Source organism: Bufo gargarizans, chromosome 8, assembly GCF_014858855.1.
Source record: "Bufo gargarizans isolate SCDJY-AF-19 chromosome 8, ASM1485885v1, whole genome shotgun sequence".
In the NCBI taxonomy this organism is placed as follows: domain Eukaryota; kingdom Metazoa; phylum Chordata; class Amphibia; order Anura; family Bufonidae; genus Bufo; species Bufo gargarizans.
Window position 1 is genome coordinate 135614006 of NC_058087.1, and position 22394 is coordinate 135636399.

The 22394-nt window shown below is 45.9% G+C and overlaps 1 protein-coding gene across 1 annotated transcript in view; it reads right to left on the reverse strand.

The window, feature by feature from the left end:
• The window catches only part of LOC122945342 (vacuolar fusion protein CCZ1 homolog), a 48344-nt gene that overhangs the window by 20511 nt on the left and 5439 nt on the right, over window positions 1–22394 (reverse strand). The window contains exons 3-11 of the mRNA XM_044304412.1: window positions 17353–17450; window positions 17078–17171; window positions 15697–15771; window positions 11921–11968; window positions 11600–11683; window positions 9497–9672; window positions 4017–4098; window positions 2516–2577; window positions 1495–1606 (exon numbers count right to left, since the gene is read on the reverse strand). Of these exons, the coding sequence (XP_044160347.1) occupies window positions 1495–1606; window positions 2516–2577; window positions 4017–4098; window positions 9497–9672; window positions 11600–11683; window positions 11921–11968; window positions 15697–15771; window positions 17078–17171; window positions 17353–17450 (831 nt within the window). The remainder of the gene's footprint in view (window positions 1–1494; window positions 1607–2515; window positions 2578–4016; window positions 4099–9496; window positions 9673–11599; window positions 11684–11920; window positions 11969–15696; window positions 15772–17077; window positions 17172–17352; window positions 17451–22394) is intronic.

The window sequence follows — 22394 nt, forward strand, 5'->3', positions numbered from 1 at the left end:
GCACCGTTATAATTACATCTTCATTACGCACAATCCCGTCAGGGGAGTCTCTGTTGTACTTTCTAAATTTATCATAAGTGGAAATAAAAGCTGAGGAGATCCCCGGGAGTCTGCTATTCAGGCAGCTCAATAACGCTCATTGTCTAGACAGTAATGATACTCCGTCCATGCCATACAGCCGCTAATTATCATTCTAGACCGGCCTGATGTCAAACCTTCTCAACTTCCCCATGTACGGCTGGGTACAGAGTCATCACAAGTGACTGGCGTTCACAAATAGCAGAATACGCTTAATTAGAACATACATAGTTCTATATATATGGTGTATTATATATAGAATTAAAGGGGTTATCCAGGATTAGGGGGTCATTCACACGACCATATCTGTTTTTGCGGACTGTAAATTGATCCACAAAAAACGGATATCGGCTGCATGCCTTCCACATTTTGCAGAGAGGAACATCCTACTCCGTGATAGAAATGCCTATTCTTCTCCACAAATACGGGCAAGAATTGGTGATGTTCTATCTTTTTTTTTTTTGCAGGGACACGGAACGGACATATGGATGCGGACAGCACAGCGTGTGTTGTCCGCATCTTTTGCGGCCCCATTGAAATGAATGGGTCCGCATCTGATCTGCAAAATTGATGAAAGAATACGGTCGTGTGAGTGGGCCCTTAGAAAAATATATCTGCTTGGTTCCAAAAACAGCACCACACCTGTCCATGGGTTCTGTCTGGTACTGCTGCTCAGCTCCCTAGAAGCGAATGGTGCTCAGCTGCAATACCGCACGCAAACTGTGGGCAAATGCGGTGCTGTTTTTGAAAAAAAAGCAGCCATATTATTCTGATCCTGGACAAACCTTTTAAAGGGGTCTTTTGGAGAAGTGAATAGGGCTGAGCTACAACACACAAAAGCTGTGGACAGGTGTGGTGCTCTTTTTTGCTATTTTTTCCTATTCTTTTTGTGATTTGGTCCGTTAGGCCTCCTAGCATTCATAAGTCTTTATTAGGTCTCCTAAGGAAATAATTGTGTTCCCCTGCATCCTGATGCTCCACTCCGGCACGCTTCCAAGTTCCAGTTGTCGCTTGTTTACTTCTGACCAGGGTACGGACTAGATCATGTACACCAGTGCAGCCAATGACTGGTCTCAGCGGGAGGGCATGTCCCAAGTGGCACGTCACTGTTGGATCACATGCCGCTTTGAGAAACGTCACCGCTGAGGCCAGTCATTGGCTGCAGTGGCACATGTGATCCAGTCTGTACCCCAGCCTACTTAAAAAGTCACCAAATCCTGGAAAACCCCTTTCGCTCCTCCTTATACTGTGGAGGAGATCACTGCATGATCCTCCTTATACTGTGGAGGAGATCACTGCATGTGTCGGTCTCCTCCGCTAACGAAGGAACGCTTCCCTCCTGACAATTGCCTGCTTCATCTGCACGTCTAATATAGGCTAAACTTCTAGAACAGATCGTGGAGGAAGATGTGTCACCTTGTAAACAATCAGATGAAGCTCTTCATAGGAATCATCGGTATTCACAAAGATTTTAGGAAATCTAAATTTTGCTTCAGGATCATCGATGTTTAAAGGCCCGACAAGGAATCTGAAGAGAAAAGAAGTGAATCAGAATTAGGTTAAGAGATGGTAGAGCCCAAGAACTGCAATATGGCTGCTAGGTTTTCACTACCGTGGGGTGTTCTCCAACCAGTGTCAGCTGTAGACAGCTACAGATACTATCGTGGGCTATTGGTAGCAAAGGGAGGTCACAGTATTTCTAGAACTTGATACTGGGGTCAGTACCATATCAGTTAAAAGGAGTCTGTCAGCAGTTTTTTTTTTGATGCAAAACTGCTGATAGACATAGGTAGGGGCAGAGGACAGGAGGGGATATATACCTCTACCCCTGTTTTTATCAACAGAGTGCTGTAAAAGTAAACTTGGACTGTCGCGGGCACTCCACAAGTTGCAATGCTGCAAGCCCAGCTTACCCTCCTGTCCTCTGACCCTACCTGTATCTGTCAGCAGTTTTGCATCAACAAAACTGCTGATAGACTCCTTTTAACAATAAAATGTAGATCTCGGATACTGAAAAGGATTCTTCAATTTCACGATTCACGATTCAGTGTTGCACAGCACTCCACTGCGATATTGAAATGTCCAGTCAGAAAGCTGGGATTCCCTTTCAGTCTCAGATACACACGTTACTACTCCTCATGGATGTACTACCAACATGGAGGACTCCTGTCTGTCGGCCTCACTCAAAGTGGAGTCCAGGTGATATAACGGAACCCAAAATGAGATACTTCTAGTATATACGAAAACAAATCCAATTTCCATTGGGAGCCCTTGGCCAATTTAGTAACATACACTCCAACAATCATTACTGATCGTCCCGTGTGGTCGCAGCTATAACCATTAACCATCATCGTTACTTTTGTGAGACACTTACCTTAAACCATCAGTGAAAAGGTAATACAGTAGGTTCTACATAAAGGCAAGGGAAGGATCTTACCTCCCATAGTGCTGTAGATTTCCTGGCATTTCAGGGCGCAATGGAGAATCTCTTCCTGCCAGCTTTAATTGAAAAAAATACAAGAATTATACACCTGCCAGTGACTTAAAGGGGTTTCCCATTCCACCATTTATTACTGTGGCCACAAATATCAGATAGGAGCAGGTCGCACCTCCAGGACCTGCTCCTAAGGCCCCTTGCATACGAGCGTGTGTCACGCTGCGAGTGCGCAGCGAAGCTCCTGGCCTGACCTCCCAGCACTGACGGGGTCACATAGCATTATATTGATTTATGATGCTATGTAACCCTTACATTCCAAAACTGCAAGGGTTACATAGCATCATAAATCAATATAATGCTATGTGACCCCGTCAGTGCTGGGAGTTCAGGCGGGGAGCTGCGCTGCGGACTCACGGCGAGACACTCGCTCATCTGCAAGGGGCCTAATTCCAGAATGGGGCTCCCTCTGCCACGCTCTGTTCACCCCTATGGCACTTCCCAAAATTCGCAGCTGCTTTCCTTTCACTTCATGGGCCCCGTTTTGGAGAAAAGAGTGGGTGCCAGAGGTGGCACCCATCTGATATTTCTGGCATATCCTAGCAATGTGCTGTAAATGTTGAGATAGGAAAACCCTTTTAAGACCCCCATATATGTTACAGAATCATCAGTGAAGGATCTTCAGCTAAATCTCTGTAGGAATGGAGTTCATGAGGAGACATGAAGTACAGAAAGGAGGTGGGGATGTGGTTAATGAACAGCAGCACTTGTATGCAGTCTCCATTACCACAGTCTGTCCTGCCCGTCCTCTCTGTACTTCATGTCTCCTCATGAACTCCATTCCTACAGAGATTTGGCTGAAGATCTTATCAGCTGTATTCAGGATCATAATCCTTGACGAGCAGAGAGGAGGATGAGGCCGCTCTTTACCTCAGTGTTGTGAAGTAACTTGTCCTGCTGTGTGATTAGGACAGGTTTTGGGTGTACGAATATGACAGCGGCCATTTTATTTCTCCCGGAGAATCCCTTCAACCTCCTAACGGTCACATTAAAATTGGAAAAACCCTCCAAAAAATTTCACTTTTTTTGTATTTAAGCCCTTAGTGACATAATTCCTTTTAGTCTTAAGGGCCGGTAACATTTTCCCTTTTGTGTTCCAGCAGTCATAACTTCTTAATTTTTTCCTCTAAATTTTTTATTTTGCGGGATTAGTTGTAAGTTTTTTGGGAGCCATTTTGGGGGATATATATATATATATATATATATATATATATATATATATATATATATATAGTGTATTAAATAACTTTTATTATTTTATTTTTAGGGGGAAAGAGTAAAAAAAAAACTGCAGTTTTAACAATATTTTATGGAATTTATTTACCGCATTTACTGTGTGGTATAAATAACATAACTTTATTACGTGGGTCAGTACAATGATGATAAAAATATATAGAAATTTGTAATTATTATTTTTTCTCTTCTCCTGCAGGCTGTCACTTACCTCTGGCTCTATGTGTCTCGGGAAGAGAGATGTAGTGAGGTATTTATACAATATTCGCATATCTTCTTGTTCCAATCCACTCCTGTTAGTAAAAAGCACAGTCATGCCACAAACAATCTATAAATGTAAAGGGTCTATCACTTTTCTATACGCTGTCTGGTCAGAAAGAGAAAACAGTAGGACCTCCATGTTGGTGTAAAGGGGTTGTGCCACAAATAATATTCTACCTTTTTAAAACCAGCACCTGGATCTGAATACTTTTTTTAATTGCCTGCAATTAAGAATGTATTATAGCTACTGAGCTATTCAATAAAATGCATCTGTATAGCGCCACCTGCTGTTTGTGCTTTTCCTTATTTCTTGTCCTCCTCAGTGAGGTGGTCGCACATGCTCAGTTTAAATCTTTAACTGTCACCAGCCAGATCTTCTCTCAGAAACTGACAACCGAGTGCCACCATTCTACTAGTAAAAGGGACGTGTCCCTATACACTCTGTCAGTCTTAACTGGATAGCATCAGACTGTGAAGGGACACCTCCCCAACCTATAAAACCCAGTTGTCAATTCATTCATACCTTTCTAGTGGGAATAACAGAGGAACGGTACAACACAGAATTGTTATTTGATGGGGAATATAAGTATATACTAAAACAGACATATCTGGAGATCTGACAGGTCCTGTATGCCAGTCCATCTGACAGCCATTAAGCCAAGGGTGGGCTGGCAGCATAGCAGTATATTATGAAACACCTGCCTTCACCACTAAGGGAAACTCTGGGACCCCAATGACACAGAGACTGCATGGCAAGGGTTATGCACTGTCAGCACCAAACCCTAGATCATTTCCTGTAAAGCCCCTTTAAAATTTCCATGCATAAAAGGCTGCAGACTGCGGGGAAACCGTTGCGCAGGGAAGATCGTCAGATGATGTCACTTTTATTAGTTATTCTAACGCCTCGTTCAAACAAGGCCACCAGCTTGCAGCTTTATTTATATCCCGATACAGCCCGTAAATGAGACACACTATAGTATGTACGGTAATCTGAGCAGGAGATCTACGATCTGAAACTGGAGCCTGACAGAGCCGCGGTGCCGAGTGTTAACAGGGAATGGCAGGGTGAAGAGGCCGGCGATGACAGCTGTGACGGACAGGGACACACGGACTTGTTTCCCTAATATTTTCCCACCATAAAAGATAAAGGGTATTAGGGATATTTTACATTCACACCAGTGCTGCACATGGGATCAAAGGGAAGTTATTATATCCCATTAGATCTAAACAAAACAAAAAATCTAAATGGCGGTACGGATAATACAACAGCATGATACAGCCTGCATACAATAGCCTGCACATACAGTGTGATACATGATGGGACACTTCTGGGAAATCGCTCTTGTGACTTATCTACCACGGTACGGCACAAAGTCTGCACTTTCCAACAAGAATAGGACATGTTCTCTCTTTTTTGAGTCGATTCCGATTTTTCTGCGGACCCACGGAAGTGAATGGTTCCACATATGGGCCGCCAAAAAAAAAAAAAAAAAAAAAAAAAAAAAAAAGGAAAATGATGCAACACGAATGCTCAGTTTACTCCTTCAGCTGCCTCCTGAGTTGTGATAGGGAGAGCATGGACACGCCCCCTGAGCTGCAGCAGAACAGACACGCCCCCTGAGCTGCAGCAGAACAGACACGCCCCCTGAGCTGCCAGCTTGATATAAATCTAGCAGAGCAATGAATGGTGAGATCTCTGGATCCATGTGAGGTACAGGGCTGGTTCTAGCTTTGTAAGACAGAGATTGTCGTGTACTATATGATGTCAGAATTTAATTTTTTACATAAATCCTTTAAAGAATGAAAATCAGACATCATATAGGACATGCCATCTCTTTCTAACAAAGCTAGAACCAGCCCTGTATTCAAAGCCGACAGCTCAGGGGGCGTGTCTTTTCTGCTGCAGCTCAGGGTGTGTGTCTTTTCTGCTGCAGCTCTCTCCCCATCACAGCTCAGGATGCCCGCCCTTTCTGCTGAGGCTCTCTCCCCATGACAGCTCAGGGGGTTTGTCTTTTCTGCTGCAGCTCTCTCCCTGTAACTGTCACAGCTTCTTACAGGAGATGGGGCTGGTGGCAGTTGAAGGATGGAACGGACCACGTGTGACCACCTCTGCAAAATAGACAGAGGAACAAAATAAACAGCAGGTGGCGCTGTACAGATACATTTTATTGAATAACTTAGTGGTTACACTAAATTTTTTATTACATGCAATTACAAAAGTATTCAGATCCTGGTGGTGGTTTGAAAAATATGGAATCATTTTCATGGGACAATAACTTTAAGTAGAAACTGTCCGAAGTGGAGAACTCCTTTAAGCCAATATCAATACTGTACTTTACTAGATCTGCCTATGTATTTAAAAATTTATTAAAAGGGGTTAGTTAGGACAACCATAGTCCATGTTCCCTACTGGGGCGCTGCAACGTCGTAGAGGGGGCTGACTGCTCGGAACCGCACCAACACAATCCCCCCCCCCCCCCGCAACTTTTTTTTTTTTGTGAGCGCTACAATCGGTATGGCTGATGTATGTAGTTATAATGTGACCATACGCTTTTACTTCAGCCTTGTAGTAATAATACTCTGGTATTGGGGTTGAGGGTGACAGATGTACCCGGCCACAGCAAGAGACAATGCCAGAAGCTGATGAGACAAACATCTACCCCGCTCTCTCCTTTCACACCAATTTACACCTAGTCATAAATTATTACTGCATTTCATCCCTTTGCAGTAACCGGACACGAGACCCGTGTAGATGAGACAGGTACAAACAGGTGGTCATTTCTATTCTCATCAGCTGGTGCTAGATGCAGACCCATTGCCGGGACTACCTGCAGTGAACGTATATCGCAGACGCCTTTCAGCTGCAGAAGACGAATTCGATGAACCTGCGCCCCCTGCTGGCTTCCCTGCAATAATAGCAAGGGACACTTTAGTTTTTTTAATCACATATTAACCCATTAAGGCTACTTTCACATCTGCGTTTTTGCTGGATCGGGCAGGGGACAAGCACAAACGCATCCGGTCAATAATGCAACCCCCGTTCTGAACGGATCCGGTTGTATTATCTCTAAAATGAACAAGACGGATCTGGCACTAAAACCATTGTGTCTGAAAAAAATGACTTCCATTGTGTTTCATGCCAGATCCGTCTTAATCAGTATCCCATGACGCACACAGAAACGTGGTTTTGTGTTTGTGTCCTGCATGGGAACGCAACAAAACTGAACAGAATGCATTCCGGTGCACGCCGTTCCAATTTGTTCAGTTTTGTCCTCATTCACAATGAATGGGAAGAAAACTGAAGCATTTTCCTCCGGTTTTGAGATCCTATGACAGATCTCAAGACTGTAAAGGAAAATGCAAATGTGAAAGTAGCCTAAGGAAGCAGAGACTTTCCGTTTCTTTTTATTTTGCTCCCTGCCTTTACAGAGTCAAGGCTTTTTTATGTTTTCATTCACATGGATGTCCGAGTTTTTTTGCGGGACAAGTTGTACTTTGTAATGCCACCATTTTATATTGCATAAAATGTAGTGGGAAGCTGGGAAAAAATTCTAAATGGGGTGGAATTAAAAAAAAACGAACAAAAAAAAACCGCAATACCGCCATAGTTTTGTGGGTTAAAGAGGTTCAATGACGTCAATGGCGCAAGCGCATGTCATCTTTGCTGCTCAGCAAGTAGCAGAAGATATGGTGCGCAAGCGCCTTGCTAGGGGACCAGTGCGCAGGTGCAAGAAATCACTGCTACACTTAGGTGTAGCGCTGTCAATCAAAGGGGAGGCGGGCGTGTTTTTAACAATGGAGGAGTCTATGTTGAACACCAGGGATGTCACTGTAGCGGTGCTCAAACGGCATAAGCCCGACTCTTGGTGCCCCGTGCCTCATTTGCATAACAATAAAAAGTGTACATTTCTCCAGAACGCCTGCACCTAAAAAAAAAAAAAAGGACAAGTATCATTTTACTCAGCTAGATCAACCCTACCAGTCTATATGCCTGGTTTAATAGGGTTGATTAAAAGGCATCTGATGTTTTCACTGCCTGGTCCTATCAAAGTACAGAGGGTGCGGCAGTTAGAGAGAGCAGAGCCTCTAAGTGTAATGGCAACGCCCCCGTTGCTCCTAGAAGCTCATTTGCATATATTAAAACTTAATTTTTCTCAGCAATGCGGGCACATATGAACATGGGCCCAACACGGATGCCTTCGGCTGCCAAAACGCACATGTAACAGGTCAGCCAGTGTCATAGGGACAAATCTGCTGACAGATGCCCTTTTTTTTTTAAAACATTAAAAAAAACTTTGAAAAAATTAATACATTTTTTCTTCACATTGGCATATTCTGACTCCCATACACTTATCTATCATGTAGTGCTCGTTTCCTGCAGGGCATTCTGTAGTTTTCATTGATACCATACATGCTGATTGTCTCCCCTGGAGTGGATGCGACGTGTCACATGGCTAGAAATGTCCGACATTGGTTGGAGGAGCATGACCAGGGCCGTTTCTTGGGGCGGGCGGGCCGGGCAGCTGCCCGGGGCTCTGTCAGAAGGGGGGCGCCGGCAGGGCACAGCAGGAGATGAGCGCTGCGGTTCCATTGTGGAAGCGCTCACTTATCTCCAAAGTCATCTCATCTGTATCGCCGTCCTCGGGACGGCGATACAAATGTCTGTAATGCGGCAGGGCAGGGAGAGGTGTGTTCCCTCTCTGTTCCTCTGATAGGCTGCCAGCACTAGGCCGGCAGCCTATCAGAGGCCGATGCAGGCGGCGTTTTTTTGACACTGGAAGTTTTACCTGGAAACTGCACTGAGTATGACCAAGACTTCCCAGTACTACCCTGGCCCCCTAATTACCCAGACTTGAACCAAATTGATCATCTATTAGACCACCTTGATGGTCATGGTCGCTCTATGGACCCCCCCCCCCCCCCCAACAGCTGTGGGATGCACTGCCATCAGCATGGCTCCAGATACCTGTGACAACCTACCAGGACCTTACTGAGTCACCCCCAGCCTGTCTAGCTGATGCCCACAGAGGTTACTCCGGATATTAGCTCAGTAAATACCGCTCAATACCAGGAGAACGGGGATCTGCATATAAAGGAAGCCTGTTGACAACTGCAACGTGAAATCTAAGTGCTTTAAAGAGGGGCTGTCACCTTTCGTGACATGTCTGTCTACTTGCATTCCCCATGTCATCTATTGTTATAACTCTATGATGTGCCATTCCTCTATTATTCCCACCAGAAGTTATTAATGAATTGCTGTCAGTTAAGGTTCAGATGGGTGTTACCAGTTGGGGGGGTTCCTGCACACTTTGACACTGGCAGCACTGACTGGATAATGTCAGACACTGCAAGGATCCCCCCCCCCAACTAATACAGGCTGCAGGTCAGCAGAATCAGTACAAGATATATAAAAGCTTTGCGGACACCTACCAGATGAGCTGGTCATTGTACAAGAACGCTGTGTACTTCACGAGACTAAGGCTTTCCTCCACTCTGTTAATGAACGACTGGATTTTCAGGTAGGTCATCTTATCTAATGGAAAGAAACTGATCCCGCCAAACACATCGAGCAGGTCACAAGACTGCAGGTGTAATGTCTGTAAATACTGCGGAGAGAAGAGCACAGACATCATTTACAAAGCGGCGTCCACAGATTTTTTGTGCTATTTTTCTTTGTGCAAGGGAACAATGGGTCATCAATTTCTGATTAGTGGGGGTCCGACTCTTGACACCCCCGCCGATACACTGTTAACAGAGGCTGCAGCACTCCGGTGAGCACTGCGGCCTTTTCCTAGACCAGTGACGTCATGTTCATTGGCCACATGGCTTAGGCACAGCTCAGTCCCATTCAAGTGCATGGGTCTAGGCTGCAATACCAAGCAGAGCCACTATACAATGTACCACGCCATGCTTTATATGCTGTGAGGAGGCTGCAGAGCTCACTGGAGCTGTGCAGCCTCTTCAAAAAGCTGATTGGTGGGGATACCAGGGGGCCAGACCCCCATCAATCAGATATTGATGACCTATCCTGAGGACAGGCCATCAATATCAAAATCATGGACATCCATTTAAAAGGTCATCTGGTTTCGACACTTCAAATCTGCCTGCAATAAAAAAAAAATATATAGATCATTACCTACCTGGCAGATCCCGTGCTGCTGCTTTGGTTCTCCTGGCTGGGATCTGTTTACCTGGCTGCAGCTGCTGACTGGCCTCACAGAAGAGGCCAGTGCTTGGCTGCAGCGGTCACATGTTGTCAACATGACATCATGGCTGCAGCCAGGTAAACAGAGCCTTGCCAGGAGAACCAGAGGCGCAGGATCTACCAGGTAATGGTCTATTCTGTACTGCTGGTAGATCACAAGTATTGTCCACTTCCAGTCCCCACAGGAACAGGAAGTGGCTTGGTCCTATGACTGCTGCAGCCAATCACAGGCCTCAGCGGTCACAACAGCTTGAATGATGTCTCTTCTTGCTTTTCTCCAACTACAGGCGCTGCCGCACACAAGGTCTTGGCGCTGGTAAGCAACAGGACATCATGGGCGGTGGAACCCAGAGCTGAAGAGGACCCTGGCTTGCAGAGGAAAGGGGAGTGATTAAAGGGGTCTGAATTTGGGGATTTGTGGTCTGAACATTGGGGTCTGTATTATGAGGTTTGGTCTAAGATTTGAATATTGGGGTCATCCCAGCTTTATAAAAACTGTAACATCTGATCAGTGGGGGTCTGACATCCGGCAACCCCAATGTTTAAAGAGGCTGCAGTGCTCACCTCTCCCTAGGTCAGTGACTTCTCAGTCATTGGTCACATGGTCTAATGGCAGCTCAGCCACAATCAAGTGAATGGGCCTGGGCTGTAATACCAAGCACAACCACCAGGAACTTCAAGTGGCCCCGGAAAAAATACTAAAAGTGGCCCCGTTTTGTAGTCGGATCCAAATTGGTGGAAGGCAGGGTCAGCAATACCACATTGCGGCACATTATACCACCCTAACAGAGCCAAATACCACAGTCCATCACAAAATACTGCCAGCAGCACAAAACACATCCCCAAAAACTTCCACCGGCCAGGCGGGAGAAGAAGGGGCTCAGGCGGCCCCCTGGGAAATTTCCCTGTAAGGTCTATGGCCAATCCATCCCAGCAACCACTATACAATGTACGGTAAGGAGGCTGCCGTGCTCACCGGAGCTCTGTGGTCTCTTAAACATCTGATCAGTGGTGGTACTAGGAGATGGACCCCCCCACCTATCAGATATTCATGATCTATCCTGAGGATAGGCTATCAATACAGAACTCCTGGAAGACCCCTTTAAAAAAAAAAAAAATGTCATACATTTTAATAAAAAAATATTGTTGACTATGTAAATAAGGTTTACAAATTAGTAAGTAGCCATACATGATGGCCTATTCTTCAGATTTGGGGGAAGCGTGTCCCCCGAGTCACAAGAAACGTTTGGGACAATTCCTTAAACTCAAGCAAAGCACAGATTAAAGAAAAAAGACTCCACAAGCATATTACCACACGGTATATTTACCCGAAGAAAGAATTTCTCCAGCCTGTCTTTCAGCAGTGTAACTCCACCGGCTTCCATAGCCTTGTTAAAAGTGCCATTAAATAGCTAAAAAGAGGGAGAGAGACGGAAAAACCCACAAACATTAAACCTCCAGGCAAATAGGAAAAATACAGTAATGCAGACAAATTCTAGAATTCAGATCTGTGCTATTTTAAAATATATCAAAAGAGGTTTTCTGAGATATTTTTAAACTGATGATCTATTCAGCCCCCCCCCCCCCCCCCCTGCAGCTCAGCCCTATTCACTTCAAAGTAGTGTTGGGCTATGCTGTACGTTGCTTACCTTATACATTTTGTAGCACTCCTGTAAGACTGAGGAATACACCTTGTCCTTAGGTATAAAAAGAAAAATCAGTTAAATCTTTAATAGAATGCCCCTCACTTAAAAATTCTTTAATACGTTATCAATGGGACCTGATAGGCTGACATTTCCTGTACTGTAGAGATCGTTTCCCAGCAGTCAACTCATTATCATCACAGGCAGGAATACAATAACAGGTGACACCTCGGTTATGAAGCTGGAGGTAGATAAAGTATCCATCACTGACTAAGGGTCCATTCACACAACCGTATTTTCAGTCCGCATCAGATCTGCATTTTTTGCAGGTTAGATGTGGACCTATTCATTTCATGGTGTGCTGTCCACATCCGCAGGTCTGTTCTGGGGCCCTGCAAAAAAGATAGAACATGACCTATTCGTGTGCGTTTTGCGGACAAGAATAGGCATTCCTATCATAGGGCAGGACGTACGATCCATAAAATGTGGAACGCACACCCGTTATCCGCTTTTTACGATCCACAATTTGTGGCCACAAAAAAAAACCCAGATACGGTCGTGTGAATGCACCCAAAGAGTGATGGTCACAGCTCAGCAACATGCCCTTCCTGCACAGAGCATGCCCACTCTCCCATATAAGACACTTGCAGACACCGGTTCCCTACGGCCCATCTGGCTGCTGTAAAGTATGTCTATTCTCTGCTGTCAAAGGGGTGGTCCCAATACGAACACTTATCGGTGGGACCTGTGTAACGGTGATTACGTATGTGCACTGCTGCTCCATTCAACTTTATGGAGCTACCAGAGATAGACAAGTACAAGCATCGGTACTCTATACAAAGGGGGGAAAACAGGAACCCCGCTCTCATGACCGGAGGGGGAAGCACCAGTGTGACTCCCGCCGCACTGAGATACCCTATCCTGAGGATAGCGGATGAGTGTTTCAAATAGGATAATCCTTTAATTGAGCAGAGCAGCCCGGCCAAGATGGCCGCCCCCTAATCATTTAAAGAAAATAGAATAAAAGAAAATCTACAACCCCAAAAAAAAAAGTTAAAAAAAAAATAATATGCTTCTGGTTTTATTTAAAAATGTATACTGTGCGACACATTTGGGAATCTTTAGTCAACATGAAGACAGGACAGCACCACCTGTTACCCTGTTTTAGTCCAGATATGGCGGCGGTGCTCGTCGCAGTGTCAGGCCCCGACTTGAGGGTCCCCTTGGTAACCAGAAAAGATGTGTAAAAACCGCAGCACTCCCAGTCTTGAATCCAATCTTGTGTTTATGGACACCGAAAAAGATGGCAACGTTTCGACACAAAGGTCTTTTTCAAGCTACAGATAATCTACTCCTCTAAAACCTAGGAGTGTCTTAGAGTGTCATAAAAGGGTCTCTGTGTCTACAAACTAATATATATATATATATATATATATATATATATATATATTTGTGGACACAGAGACCCTTCTATGACAGATACTGTATTTTTCACCCTATAAGACGCCCCTAAGACACTCCTAGGTTTTAGAGGAGGAAAATAAGAAAAACACATTTTTTAATCAGACCTCCAATGAGACTCCCAATGTTAATCTGACCACATCTTAGACCCCCAATGCTAATTATACCGTACCTTATACCCCCAATTGGACCTGAGATCAGGCCCCCAATGTTAATCAGACCTCAGATCAGACAAAAATAAAATAAAAATAAAAATCAACTCTCACCTTCTTTTCCGGCCAGCACTCCTGAGATCCAGCTCTCTTCCTGCTGCACTGTGCTGTGTCCCAACGTCGCACAGCGCGCCAACGTCCCCACGCTGTGTGCAGGTCACAGTACAGTGTGCGGCGTCTGCAGAAGACCAGGAAGCTGTGAGTACAGAGCTAGCGCTGCGAGAGCTGTATTCACCGCTTCCCGATCCTACTGTAGTAATGAGTGTTTCCATAATGTAAGCGCTCATTAGTATTCGCCCCCATAAGACGCACTGATATTCCCCCCACCACCACTTTGAGGTGGAATCCACACCGTCGTGTTTACAATCACGAAATTTGGCACACAGGTACATCAGGTGTCCTGGAAGGTTTTAGACCGGGTCTCAGCTCTCTAGCACGTACCGTTCCTGAGATATTCCCACATGACCTACATTAGCCAATAGAAGCCTGCAGGTCTTTCTCCTCATATACACACGGTCACATGACCCTTATCAGCCAATAGAAGCTTGCAGGCCCTTAGTCTCCACCTACACACAGTTTTACACCAGGTTTCCATAACAACCCAGTCATTTTTCTTCACTGCTGTAGTTCAGCTTTAGATGGGCAGGGAGCTGTGGATGACACTGTTAAGGGAGCAGAGGTGAGTACTGTGGAGGTCACAGTTAAGGGGGCAGGTAGGGTGGCCATTAAGGCCACCCTCAAAAGACAGACTTGAAAACCCCTCCCCCAGGTCCCACTAAGCCATGCTCCTGACCTGGTTAGGCCACGCCCCCTCCCAATCCGCAGCAGGCGAGGATTGAAAAAAATGAAGGTAGCTGCAGGGGTGGGAGGGACGGTGACCTTCTCCCTGCATCTCACACTCAGACAGCACAGTGCTGCTGTCTGAGAGTGAGCTGTTCAAAAGGACATCCCTGCGCTGGACAGAGGACAGGGAGTCAGAAAGCCGAACTGTCCTGCCTAAAACCAGACCTTTGGCAACCCTAGGGGCAGGCTGCTGTGGAGGTCACAGTTAAGGGGACGGTCCGCTATGGAGGTCAGTGTTAAGAGGCAGATTGCTGTAGAGGTCACCGTTAATGGGGGCGGGGTGTTGTGGAGGTCACATTTTAAAGGGAACGGAGTTCTGTGGAGGTCACTATTAAGGGGGCGAGTTATTGTGGAAACCCACTGTTAACAAGATGGGGTACTGTGGAGTTCACTAATAAAGGGGCGGCCGCTGTGGAGGTCACTGTTAAAGGGCAGGGCTCTGTGGATGTTACTGTTAAAGGGAACCTGTCATCAACATTATGGTGCCCATACTAACGGCAGACTAACGTAGACACAGGCGAGTTGATTTCAGCCGTCTGTCAATTAAAAGTAAATGGTTGCCGAGAACCAACATCACAATCATTGGAGACTGGGCCTGGAAAAGAGTCATGGCCACCTGAGAAGAGTCATGGTTATTCATGAATTCTTGCTCTCCTGCCCACCTGCTGATGACTGACAGTCTTCTACCTAGTCTTCTCGCTTTCCCTCTAGGAGAGAACTGCCAACCATCAGCAGATGGACGGGGAGAGCAGGAGATTAGGAATAACCAGGACTCTTCTCAGGTAGATTTGACTCTTCTCATGGACTGGGCTGTAATAATTATGATGCTGGTTCTCGGCAACCACTTACTTTTAGCTCATGAGTGACACACCGCTGACATCAGCATTTCTGTCACTTATTTATGCTGCCCTCAGTGAGGTCAATATAAAGTTGATGACAGGTTCCCTTTAAGGGGCAGGCCGCTGTGGAGGTCACTTTTAATGGGGAGGGTACTATAGATGTCACTGTTATTGTGGATACTGGCGATATCTTTTAACGACACACACAAACATTAAATTAAATAGATGAAATATACCCGTGCGAAGCCGGGTCATTCTGCTAGTGTGTATGTGTGTGTATATATATATATATATATATATATATATATATATATATATATATATACATACATACACACACATATATATATATGTCACACACACGCATACTGTACATACATTTTAGATATATTCTTATTCATATATTATTTATATATTCTGCACTCACCAGTAACTCATCTTCTTGATATTCTAATATGGCCTTCCCATCTTTTTGCTTTTCTACAACAGGATTTTTTACCACCTAAACATTTCACAAAACAGTAACAATTAAGTAAAGTCCTGACTCTGAGAACAGAATTCACATCAACCCAGTAGATGTCTTAAAGGGAACCTGTCATGTGGATATTTGATTATAATGTAACTAATTATATACAATCATTAACTACTAAAAAGTGCCTTAGATGTATTCACTTACTGGTGTGACAGATGGTTACCTCATAATATACACACAAAGATGCCGCATGCTAATGAGCTGATTTGAGTCCAGCGTGAAGTCATTGAGTCCAGCGTATATTAAATTCGGAGCTATAGCCACTCCCCTGCCCACCTGCTGCTGATTCATATGGAAAAAAACTGTCAATCAACAGCCGGTAGGCGGGGAGAGTCAGGAGCTCATGAATATTCATGACTCATCATTATCAGCTGGAGCTTTTCAATACAAGATGTTGCAGATTGACTGGGTCAATTAAAGAAAGTGACCCAGCATTTTGCTAAGAGAATCAGTCACTTATTTATGTTGCCCTTAGTTAGGACACCATAAAACTTGTGACAGGTTCCCTTTAAGTGATAGTCATGGATATTTCTTTCATACCCAAGACACAAACCTTTTGCACAAAAATAGCAAAAGCAATGCACAGGATGCTGAGAGAATTGGAAACACTAAATAAAAAGCTCTACAGCCCCACGGGACAGTATCCGCCATACTGACGGCATAACCTCATAGTGCTGCAAAGTCCGCAAGGAACAAGCGGGTGATTGTAGATTCCTCCCTGGAGAAACCATTCCTAATGGATATATAGTGGTCTCCACCTGCCCGCTGTTCAGCCTGCTAACGACAGGAATGTCAAATTGTCTGACAGAGGCAAGTCCCACCGAGGTGGAGAACATGGCCACCTTTCCATTCTCTGACGCTTCATCAAGGAGGAAGGGGACCCCCTTGTTCTCTAAAGATATGTGACCCGCTCTTATAGTATATCCACATTGGAAATGCCCCTTTAAGAGTGATCAAAAATGTTGTGATGGCAGAACCTCCATCATCACAGGGTCAGTATCACACAGCGAACACAACTTCGAGGGAGAGGAAAACCAAGGTCCATCTATTTCACAGATCAACACAATCAATTGTTCCACAGTTATCCACCATTTTGGCCTGAAGGAGTACAGGGTTGACAGGAATTCAAACAAAAAATAAAGCTTCACCTTCAAAGACATTTACGTACTAGCGCAATGCACAGTACAAAGCACCATCAATATTAATGAACCTGGAGATTGAAACATATAAAAAAAAAAAAAAAAAAAAAAAAGGTTAAAAAAAATTCTGGACTTACCATCACCATCCAAAACCCATCTTCAGGCTCATGAAAGAACTGTCTGTTCTTCTGAGTGTGTAATGACTGTGCTGGCTTGGTAGGGTTAAATGTCCTAAAAACAAAAAACAAAGCAATGGAAAAATAATCAGTGAAAAATATAAATTACTAGAACGTCCATTCCAAATATTCCATAGGAAGTCATCAAAAATGTCCTGAGATGGAGGATACAGATTGTTTCATGGCCGCCTCTGACCAGTCCCATGTACTGCAGAACGAGGAGCATGCTCTGTTACCTGGTAAATTGCACTATTGCTTCACACAAGCCGACATTTTTGATTTTGTCATTTTTCTCTATTTCGCTTGGATGGTAAAAAAGAATCTTTTTCTCTTCCTGCATAAAGAAAAGACAAAGAAAGAAAAATGTGAAAAAAACAAAAACCCACAGTTACAGTCAAAGTTCATATATTAAATGCTATGAACGCCACTGTGGTTGAAATAAAAGATTACTTTTACATATATTTAAAAAAAAAGTTGCACTAAGCTTCATTCCTTCGTTCATTTTCAGACCACCTGACATTCGGTCTGCAACCTCTTCAGACTTTTCCGATGTGGGTGTGATAACGAGATTTTTGTATAACTTACCAGTAAAATCTCTTTCTCGCTCTTTCCTTGGGGGACACAGAAGACCTTGGGTATAGCTCATCTCCATAGGAGGCGTGACACTAAGTGAAAGCTGTTAAGCCCCTCCTCCATCAGCTATACCCTCAGCCTGGAGAGTGAGACTGCCAGTTGCGTGTCCAAGTAGTGAGAAAAGGCAAAGTCCAACAAGTGGAAACAACAAGCCAACTACCCAACGGGTAAACAAAACTCGGAAACCGTGCAGAAAAAAACCAATGAATGGGTGGGTGCTGTGTCCCCCAAGGAAAGAGCGAGAAAGAGATTTTACTGGTAAGTTATACAAAAATCTCGTTTTCTCGCCCAATTTCCTTGGGGGACACAGAAGACCTTGGGACGTTCAAAAGCAGTCCAAGAGGGGAGGGACCACAGCACCAAGGCGAAGCACCCGAAGGCAGCAAGGAAATGCCGCCTGCAAAACCAGGCGGCCCAAGGCAGCAGCCGCCGAAGCCAGAGTACGCACTCTGGAGAACCTGGTAAAGAGTGCAAGGAAGACCGTGGCCACCCTGCACAATGGCATGGCTGAAGCCCAATGCCTCCGGTCCCGGAGGCACCAACCGCTCTGGTGAAATGAACGGTGACACCAAAAACAGAACCCTGCCCTTGATGCAGTAACCTCAGCAATAGCTATTTGGTTAAAGCGGAGGAAAGCACCCAGGAGCCGTCAACCTTTGCGCGGACCTCCTGGAACACAAGAGACCGAGCGTCGACAAGAGTCGGAGATGTCCAAGCAAAAAAACTGCAGACACTTCAAGTAACAGAGTCCCAGTCGCAGGTCCAGGCCAGACTGGAGAAGACAGAATCATGGGAAGAGAAAGGCAGAGCGGGGGAATGCCCAGCTGCCTAAAGAACCCCAGGTAAGATCCTAAGTCAGACAACAGAACCTGGACGAAGCACGGCCGGGAGCGAACACTAGTGTGCTCGCTGGACTCGTCTGGGCAGGCGGGAGGAAACCCAATGCGAGTAGGTGCAGATCAGTGACACGGGCAAAAAAGGTTGGTAAAACTGGTCCCGTCGGCCCCCGAGCAACGTCGTCCCGTATCCACACGGAGTGGGGGAGCAGAAGGACAAACGGAAGGAACCGAAAGGGACCCGGCCAGCATCCAACAGACGCCAGGACAAGTCAGGCTAAAGTCCCTGTCGTTGTAGCCACCACAGGAAGGTGTTCCACAGTCCCGGTGTGGGGGCTTGAAGGGTAATCTTGACAGAAGAAGTAGTCCCGCCAGGTTACCGAGAAGGGAAGTCCAAGCAGGACCATCGCCCAGAATGGAAAAGGTAATCTGCACCCAGCGGGAGGACAGAATGCGGCAAACCCGGTAAATAGGCACACAGCTAGTACAGCCAGTGTGAACAATGGAGACAGTATGAGGCCATAAGGAACACCGGAACCATCCATATGAACAACCATGTTCTCCCCAGAGGGGAGGGCAGTGAAGGAACAGCCCCTGAAGCCTGGCCGGGGCAGAAGCCACATCGGAGTAAAACTGTCCCAGCGGAAGCCAAAACAGAGCCGTCGAGAAAAAACAGTCGAGAAGACGGATGACACCCTCCAACCGAAAGGAGGAGTGGGCAACAGGGAAGCCATAGGACCGCTCAAAAGCAGAACTCCGCTACTCCGAGATGTCCGGCTCACCAATTCGCAGAAGGCGAATACTAGGGGTGCACCGAAATGAAAATTCTGGTCCGAAACCGAAAATTCAGGATACCCCTTGACCGAAACCGAAACCGCCGTTTTGCCCAAATACTTTTAAAAGACCCCCCACCCCATAACAGTGCCATCCACAGACCCCCACCCACCCCATAACAGTGCCATCCACAGACCCCCACCCACCCCATAACAGTGCCATCCACAGACCCCCACCCACCCCATAACAGTGCCATCCACAGACCCCCCCCCACCTCATAACAGTGCCATCCACAGACCCCCACCCACCCCATAACAGTGCCATCCACAGACCCCCCCCCCCCCCCAATTGTACAATTAATAGAAAATAGCGGGGATGGACTGGGAGGAGGAGCTGGGGGCCGATGCGTTCACTGTGCTCCGGCCCCCAGCTCCAGTAGTTATAAAATGTTGTACAATTAATAAGCATTCTATTCACGAGGCCCCCCTCTGCAGTATTACATTCAATACAGCCACTTCCTACTCACAGGGCTGTGCTGGCCGGCCGGGCAGAGGAGCGGCAGCGTCACGACTGACGTCATGTGCCCGGCCTACTTTCTGAATGAAGGAGGCGGCGCAGGCATGTGACGTCAGTCGTGATGCTGCCGCTCGTCTGCCCGGCCGGCCAGCACAGCCCTGTGAGTAGGAAGTGGCTGTATTGAATGTAATACTGCAGAGGGGGGCCTCGTGAATAGAATGCTTATTAATTGTACAACATTTTATAACTACTGGAGCTGGGGGCCGGAGCACAGTGAACGCACCCGCCCCCAGCTCCTCCTCCCAGTCCCTCCCCGCTATTTCCGGCCGATATGTAAAAATATCGGCAGAAACAGATTAGGTGCATTTTCGGCCGATATTTTCGGCCGCCGAAATTTCGGTGCACCCCTAGCGAATACCCTAATGAACCGAAAGTGGAGGTCCCTGGGACCTGGGTAATCGAGCACCCAAGAGAAGTTGGGCGACCTGCTCGAAAAGAGCGGCTAGAACCTGGTAGCAAAACAAACTGAAGCACGGAGGGTGCCAACAGGAAGGACTCAAACCAAAACGCATCCAAGAGGAGGAATGGCAATAGGCGAGGGAACCGTAATCCCGCCAGAGCCAACGTAGACTGCGAGGGACGCTGGAGACAGCACTCTCGACCATGTGACCGCTTGCGTTAGGAAGCAATGCCACAGGGGAACTAAAGGGTACGCATCTAGGAACCACGAACACTCCCCAGGCGGAAGGGCCAACGAATATGGTGGATACCGTCACAACGGAAACACAATATACCCTCCGAACAGAGAATGGATACCACCCAGCTCGCTGCAGTAGAGAGCAAATATTCCGGAAAAGAATACAAAATACGGTCGCGTGCATAAGGGCCTTACACAGAGGAGGCAGGGGGAGAGCCATCAGAAACAGGAGCTGAGCTCTGACAGAATTCTGTCAGATTCAGCATCAACTGAATAAGGGCTCATGTACACAAACGTATGGGTTCCGTTTCCGTATTACAGACCGCATATGCGGATCCGCAATAAACGGACAACATTCCGTATCATGGATGCGGACCCATTCATTTGAATGGGTCCGCAAATCTGGAGATGTGGAGCGGTGCGGAACGGAAGCACAGAACGGAACCAGTTCCGTTCCGTACCTCCGTTCCGCAAAAAGATAAGACATGTCCTATGGTGTTGTGGAACAAAGGGATGCGGACCCATTCAAGTTGAATGGTCTGGATCCGTCCCGGAGGCTTCACAAACGTTCTTCATGCATTGTGGACCGCGAATCGCGGCCCCAATGCACGGAACGGAACACATACGTTCGTGTGAATGAGCCCTAAGACTATGTTCACATCTACGTTTTTCTTTCAGGTTTTCAGATCCGGCACAGGCTCTCAAAACCAGAGGAAAACGCTTCAGTTTTGTCCCCATTCTGAACAGACCGGAACGAAGTGCATCAGAATGCATTCTGTTCCCGTTTGTTGCGTTCTGTGATCTGACACAAAACCGCTGCAAACTGCGGTTTTGTGTCCGGTTTGCAAAACTGAACAAGTCGGATCCGGCACTAAAAACAATGCAAGTCAAATGGAGCAACTTTGCAAATATTCTTGATTAAGAATATTCCACCGTTTTGTATCGGGAGTGTGATCGCAGGATGGAACTATCAAAGGTTTCGTTGTAGTCTGTTACCATGGAGACGCATTGGTCTTCGCGGGAGCTGTAGAGGCAACAAACGCAAGGCTAGGTCTACACGACGACATTTGTCGCGCGGCAATTTTTATAATGGCAGTCTATGGTGTTGCAATGCCACATGCTGCGACTGTGACGCGACAGTCGCAGAAAAACCCATCTCAAATTGATTTTTTGCGACTGTCGAGTCGCAGTACGACACCATAGACTACCATTATAAAAATTGTCGCGCGAAAAATGTTGTTGTGTAGACCTAGCCTTACGTTTGTTCCATCTACAGCTCCCGCAAAGACCAATGTCGCGCGACAAATGTCGTTGTGTAGACCTAGCCTAAGGCGTTTCGTAAGGGGAGCATATCCTTCAATGAGAACTACAGCATAGAACCCGATAAGATATAAAGTAATTAGCGCGCGGAGGCTGTAATCAGTAACATCACATGACGCGACTCCCTGGCTCGCTGAGGGTTTATTATGTTATTACGCTCACAAGGTTTTCTGCCTTTTTAGACACAATTATTCCTTTGTATGTGGCTTTTGTTTTCAAAGTTCTGCCAGAAATCTATTTCATGGTCTTCTAACCAGAAGCATTCTGTTTGCTTGAACTTGTTCAGATATATAGTATAATAACAGGGCCAGTTTTATCTCTATACCGTGCAAGTTGTTTTTTCTTTTTTTTTTTACATACAAGCTGTTCAGTATTTATCCCATTCGAAACCGGGCCACTCACTTTTGAGTTTTCATTTTTCTCCCACTTTCCAAGAACCGTAACTTTTTTACCTTTCCATTTACAAACACATGATTGCTGTTTTTTGGGGGTTTTTTTTCTG